The following is a 7,008-nucleotide window of genomic DNA, read 5'->3' as shown; positions in this document are numbered from 1 at the left end:
ATTGCTTGCTTTGTTCTTTCTCCCATTAGATGAATAAATTCTTCACAGACGGTTGATGACAAATAGGACACAGAGCCTTTTCCCTTGCCACCAAACCTTTGGAGGTGTTCAGCTAGGAATGGATCAAACTTGGCCAACAGTTCTATGATGCCCAAAAAATTACCATTGTGAGCTGATCCCAGTAGCTCATCGTCTCCCCTGAAAGCGAGTCCCCTCTCCCCCAAAAACTGGATGACGGCAACAACTCGTTTTAAAACATCCCGCCAGTATTGTCTCTCTGCATCAATTTGTTTGATGATATCAGAATCAATTGTTGCTGTGCCTTTGGAGCGATTGTGTAATGCTTGTGTAGCATGCAAGCTCTATGCTCTCCACTCCTCTCATGCTCACCAATCCGCTCTGAATGTTTCCAGTCAGAAAATCCATGAACAAAAGTATTGTCCTTAATGGAAAACAGTTTGCAAGCAAAACAATACACACAGCCAGTTGAAGGGGAGTAAAGTAGCCACTGCCTAGTCACTGTTTGCCCATTTGGTAGACAACAACTGAGTAAAGCATTTGTAAAGCTTCTACTGATACCCCCAATGTTTCTATCCCTGACTGAGGCAGGATACTTAGCACTTCTGTTTTGAAATGCAGCTACCCCTCTACTAAGAAGAATTGACTTGGCTGGGTCGGTAATGGTACTGGGCCATAAAGTTTCACACCAGTTGGGGTCTGTGCCCTCCTCATTTGGTCATTGACAGTGGCTTGACACACCTGCACTTTCATTTGATTATCTTTCTGTTGCTGGTGGTCTGTGGAGTTGGCAGGGGGTCTGTGCCCTCTGCAAGGGTTCATAGACACTGTCAGATAACAATAATCCAGTGGTGAGCTCATCTTCATTGCTAGAACTCTGGTGACTGCTAACATTAGCAATACTCATCTCACTTTTATCCAGCGGCTTATCAAAAAAGTTTGATATTAAAGGAAGCTGACTGCCTGCTGCCTCCTTCATTTTTTTTGTCTTTTTGAAGCAACTTTTTTGTGGCATGTTATTTATGGAAATTGTGTCTTTATAAGGTGACTAGAATTACTCTTGCACTATAGCTAAAATATAAAAGAACAACAACCTTTTAAAAAGGCTGTGAGTTGCTAGGTAGCAACTGCTACTTAGACTAGCCTTTAAAAAGGCCTGGATCTTTGGTGTACTGTTATTACAACTATGAAATATAATACAGTATAAAATAATATGCTAAGACTTTCAGCCTGTTATAAGACTAGAAAATCATATAGGCTACTTCTGGTAATGAATAGTACAGAATATAATATGCAATATATAATATAGTATAATATAATTACAAATAATATATTATACAATTATATAGAATAAGAGAGAGGTTTAGAGAGAGAGAGAGAGAGAGAGAGAGGTGGAAAGAGAGAGTGAGAGAAAGTCAACGAGATAGAGGGAGAGAGATGCAATATAAAAGGTAATGAGCCTTTAAAAAGGCTTTTGGTTGTTAATCTTGTGATAACAAAGAAGTATAGAAGACTGTATAGAGAGTACAAAGCAAGTTCTCAAGTTGAACTGTCTGAATGAGGAGTATTGATACTGGCAGGGGGTTTAATATCTGCAGTGAATTTTCAGTTGGATTTTGAAAAGTGCTCACAACACCTGATTGGCTGACTGGAGGAAATGTAACAATTTTGCAACACTCTGAGTGAGAGAGTGGAGGAGGGGTAGCAAATGTCTACTACAGCATGCTGTCTGCTGTTCTAGCATCGAGTGAAATAACCATCAGACAGAAGTCAGAAAATATTAGAACTTGTCCAGTTTTAATCAACAATGCAAACTGATCATGCAGTTTTAATGTCATACAATTCATGCTCTAAATCAAAGCACTTTTGCTAATCATCCCCAGGGGCGGCGCCAGCCGATTTTGCCGGGGCTTTAGCCCCGGATGTTTTGAGTCAAGCCCCGAATGTAATGACTGTCACTGAGCAAATATGACACTGGACAATAGCCTATGTAAACCCCCGAAATCATAAGTTGCTTTATTTCATTGCGCTTTGGCTTTGCATATACTGCATACAGTATCCGACCATACACCGGCAGCGCTTTCTCTCTCTCCTCTCCGACAGCGCGTTTACGCACACCGCAATTGTACAGAGCCACGCCTCCTGTCACTCACTCAGAGCAGCGGCAGGCCTCGAGACTCTCTCTCGGTCCAGTGGAAGGGTTTTTGTTATATAACAACCGATATGACAACTTTAGCACATTTATCAGCTATACATTCATTCAGTGTTTCCCATTAATGACCCTGTACTGCCGCCACCGTTTCATAATGAACTGAACATTTAAAACATACTACGTTTTACAACGAGCTAAAATCGAAACCGTGATATGGCTTTGTGCCTTTATAAAACAGCAAAAGACAGCGATTAATTATATATACAGTCTGTCTGTGCTGCGTGTTTTAAAGAGAAGTGCGCACATCTGCGCACGCGATCGGCTGGTGATCTGGTGATCAAAATAAAAGCTCAAGGATTTATCTTTTAAAAAGAAATCGTACAAAAGTATTGTAAAAAAGATGTTTGAACCCTTTTTAATGTCCAGGTACAAGTCAATGCTGTTTCTTTGTTCAATTTGCACACTGTACATGGGTTGAAGCTCTTAATTTTGAGTTTCCAGAGAGCACCAGATTGATGCATTTAACCTTAAAATTTTCAAAATTTTCTTCCGGGGGGCCATGCCCCCGGACCCCCCTAGACATGGTACATCCAACAAAGTTTTACAAATTACAGTGTCAAATAATGTACATTTTCTGAACAAGAATACGTCAACAAAAGCTCCTTTCATGTCAGTAAAGCTGTTAATAGAAAATTAAATTGTCTTTGGACAAATATAGATTTGGTCTAAGCCCCGAATGTTTACAATGTCTGGCTCCGCCCCTGATCATCCCATTTCTATTCATCAGCCTGGTTATTACCATGGGAAAAGATAGGTCTCTCCCCATGATTTACGCATTGCAAGGAGTCCAATGTGAAAAAAAACTGTTATTAACACCAACTTTCTCAAATTAATTCAAATATTTATTATTTGTAGTGTCATTATTGATGTCACGTACATTCACATCAGAAGAGACCAGAGCGACGAAAGTCATTATTTCTCGGCGAATTGGCCGAACAAAGCAAATTCACTGGCAGCGAAGCGAATTGGGCGGGCCAGAGCGAAAAAGAGAAGTTAAAAGTCAGTTAACCTTATGTAATGAGTTATGACGCGGTTCGGTGAAAACCAATTCTAATATATAGATTTACCAACGCCCCACGGTAACAGGCTAAATCAAACATTCCAATGAGCGAACAAAGTGAATAAAGCAAATTCAACAACGAAGCTTCTTCAACGACCTTGGCGACGTGTTCGCTTTGGTCTCTCCTGGTGTGAACGTACAGTGAGAGCCATGTTGGGGCACGGTTAGTGATCACACTACATGTGTACCGTGTCCAGCTGAACCATGCCAGAATCCACCTGTGTACCATATCCCCGTACAGAACGGAGTGATCAGGGGTGTAGTGGTAAAATAAGAATTCTGTGATCACATTTTGTGCATAAACTATACTATGATGTGCATTTAGATCAATTGAGAAGTGGGTAAACTCTAATTCTGAAATTTCAGAGGTGGGTAAACCGTGTTTACTTGCGTTTAGCCTCCACTACAGGCCTGGGAGTGATTACACTGGTCAAACTCTTACACTGCTACACTGGTCTGGGGCCACTCAGCGGGCAGGTTAACCGCCTCCATCCCACCATGCTACCGCTCCCTAGTCAGAGGGCCTTCTGTAAGGCTGTTAACATGCCCCCCTCCCCTCCCCCCAGAAGCCAGGGGCCCCATGGTAGGGGCCCTTGTAATCAGATGGCCCTCTAAAGGTACACTACACCCTCCTCCCTAGCCTAGGGCCTCCTAGTAGGGCCCTCATAATCAGAGGGCCCTCTAAAAGCCCCCAAAGCCCCCATCCTCCCTATGGCCCCCTGGTAGCCAGAAGCCAGGACCATAATAGGAGGGCCTTCTAAAAGTAGGCTCCCATGCACCCATTTCCCTTTAAAGTTCCTATAGCAGGGCCGGGGGCCCCCTGAAAGCAGCGACCTCCCCCCCCACCACCACCAGCACCACCACCACAACCACCACAATTCAAGGGCCCTTGGCAGCCAAACGCCCTCCCTATAGGGTCAGGGGCCCTTGTAGGCAGAGGATCAAAGAATGTAGGCCCTCTAAAATAGACAAACGAAAATACATTGTTGATAAGCGTTGCAAATTGTTTTGGGCTAGGGTCCCCACGGGCCCCCTGCACCCCTAGGGCAGCTGGGCAGCGGCCCCGCTGGCCCGGTTCGTAATCCGTCCCTGCATGTGGGGCCTTCATGGAAACTGTGGACAAAACTGGCTGGGCCCCAGTTAGGCAGCCCAGGTGACACCCATCTGGACCCCACCATGCTGTGCTGGCTGGGTAACAAAAAAAAAAAAAAAAGGATCCACCACAACACTTCCTTTATGGCAGTTTGTTGCATGCAAATACTTGCTTAAGGACATTCGATCTGGCATGTAATACATTTTTTAAAATTTTAAATACACATTTTTTGTTGATGATCACATATAAAAAGCTCAATTTTATTAAAGAAGAAAAAACATTTCCTGCTTTTACACCACTAAAAACACAGTTAGGCCAAATTGTAAAAATGTTTCATAATATTACTGTTTTTGTTGTATTTCGGATCAAATAAATGAAGCCTATCACATTAAGAAGGTTGGTTTAAGTAGACCTATACATTTCTTGCAATTCCTTTTTAAACCTTTCTTTATCTTCAACTGGCAAGTAAATTAAACTGAAGTTTCTGCTTCAGGAAATGTCTACTTCTGTTAAACTTTCATTTTCTCATGAAGATCCTCCCCTTTTGATAAGATATATAATGGGCACTGAAACAGACGTTATTTCATTCTCCTCCTGATCAAAGATGGATCTGCAAATCTCAGTTTTTCTTCTCTTCATTCTTTTCACTGCAGGTACAAAGACAAATAATGTTTGTGATGTTTTTGATTACTAATACAGATTATTAGATGTTCTCTCTCACTGTCTCTGTTTCATTACTAAAGGACACTCTCTCAGATGTTATGGGTGCAAGGGTCTGACAGGTTCTTGTGCAGATAAAGAGGTAAATACATGTCCAAGTGGATTTTCTCAGTGCATGAGTTCAACAGTACTAAGAAAAGATGGTAAGTCCAATATGATTGAAATTTACTGTTATATTTGACTGATTGACTGATGGAGATGCTGCTATAATTTTCTGATGCTGCAACAGAAAAGCTACACATTTTTCTGGCAGAATTTACTATTTCAGTCACAGAATATTGTACATATATTTCTGATATTTAATTTGTTTTCTCTTAGATTATTATGATTTTGTATTTTTTTAAAATCTTTGAAATGAGAAAAATGCTACATTTTGACATTGTCACTATTATGTTCAGTTAGTTTCATGGACTTTTATTTTGTATTCAGTAGTTCCTGTGTTCATTTGTTTCAGTTTCCCATTCTCATTTGTTGTCATGGACATTCATTAGTGATCACTGTGTTAATCATTAGTTCCCTCATTTGCCCTGTATTTAAGTTGCTCTGTGTTGCGCTTCAGTTTTCGGTTGTTGTTTGTGTTATGTGTATGCTGTTATGCTTGTTTATTAAACCTTGTTTATATTTTATATCCTGTCTTCAGCAATTTGTAACATAAATACATTTTTCATCAACATAATGTGCAGTTTAATTGGTCTTTTCTGCATCATTCATGTTTTTTAGGTTCAAAAGTGAAGCTTAGAAATTGTGATCCTGATTGTCAAAGTGGGTCCATCAACATAGGCAGTGTACAGACGACTTTTTCCTGCTGTGACACAGACGAGTGTAACCTCCAAGATGCTCCAGGTATTGTTCTTCAATGATCATGTGCAAATAACTATCTTCTTCAAAGTCAGCACTCATTTTACTTCCAAATGACATCAGGAAATAAAACACAGGATGTGGTTTGTCTGTCATGAACTGATTGAATGGAGCCGCTGAAGGAGTGTTGTTTCATTAGATATTTTACAGAAAATAAAAGAATACTTAATTTCCCTCTGTATAGATCCCAGCAGTAACATTCCCAATGGAAAGAAATGTTACTATTGTGATGGACAGGATGGACAGAACTGCACAAACACTGTGAGCTGTTCAGGAACTGAAGACCACTGCATTCATTTAATAGGTGAGAATCTGGAAAAAGATTTAAGTCATTATCTTTTAAGGTTTAAATATTGGACACAGATCACATGTCCAGCTTAGACTGAATCAACCTTTGTTTTCTTTCTTTTCATCAGAGACATTTGGAGGCCGGTCAACTGTTTCAAAAGGCTGTGTATCTAAAGCTATGTGTGATACCACAGCACCAGGTCCCCATAGGGTTCTGAACGTCACATGTTGTGAGGGGAACCTGTGTAACGGTGATCAGAATGTCACCCAGAGATCCACATATAACGGTGTTCAGTGTGTCTCCCAGAGCTTCCTGTTCCTCTGCTGTTCTCTGCTCTCCTACTTCCTGCTGCACTGAATCCAGCAGCTCTTCATCCTACAATCAGACACACTGTACTGAATATAGAGCTTGTATTTTCTCTCTACTGTATTTGGTGTTCTGATGGGTTTTTTTTCCCCCCTGTTAAATTCTGATGAGACATTTTATGAGATTACACTACAGAGAGCACAACATCAAATAAAGGCATAAAAACTAAACCATTTAGTTGATTTTTTGTGACAATTTTCTTCAAATGATATACTTCTTTATCTGTAAATCTTCCTTCACTCATTGAACACTTAATATTTTCCAGAAGTCTTCTGAGATCTGAAAAATATTCATCAATTTGCACTCCTCTCATATTGTTGGTCACTTTCAAGAACTTTTTTATTGTAATGAAACGGGACTCAGGCAGGGATCCATTTGCAGTGCTTTATTAA

The 7,008-nt window shown here is 40.6% G+C and overlaps 1 protein-coding gene across 2 annotated transcripts; it reads left to right on the top strand.

Annotated features, from left to right (window-relative positions):
* Positions 1–4,928: 4,928 nt before the first annotated feature.
* LOC125261154 (urokinase plasminogen activator surface receptor-like) lies at positions 4,929–6,789 on the top strand. Of its 2 annotated transcripts, XM_048179761.1 has the most exons (6): positions 4,929–5,036; positions 5,127–5,246; positions 5,824–5,946; positions 6,146–6,265; positions 6,378–6,509; positions 6,546–6,789. In XM_048179761.1, exons 1-6 carry the CDS (start codon positions 4,988–4,990, stop codon positions 6,605–6,607), a joined length of 606 nt encoding a protein of 201 aa, XP_048035718.1. In that variant the 5' UTR covers positions 4,929–4,987; the 3' UTR covers positions 6,608–6,789. The 2 variants fall into 2 exon arrangements, with proteins under 2 accessions (XP_048035718.1, XP_048035716.1); XM_048179759.1 differs by having other exon boundaries at positions 6,378–6,789.
* Positions 6,790–7,008: the final 219 nt, after the last annotated feature.

This window comes from Megalobrama amblycephala, unplaced genomic scaffold (genome assembly GCF_018812025.1).
Source record: "Megalobrama amblycephala isolate DHTTF-2021 unplaced genomic scaffold, ASM1881202v1 scaffold338, whole genome shotgun sequence".
NCBI lineage: Eukaryota > Metazoa > Chordata > Actinopteri > Cypriniformes > Xenocyprididae > Megalobrama > Megalobrama amblycephala.
This window is presented reverse-complemented; position numbering and strand designations above follow the sequence as displayed.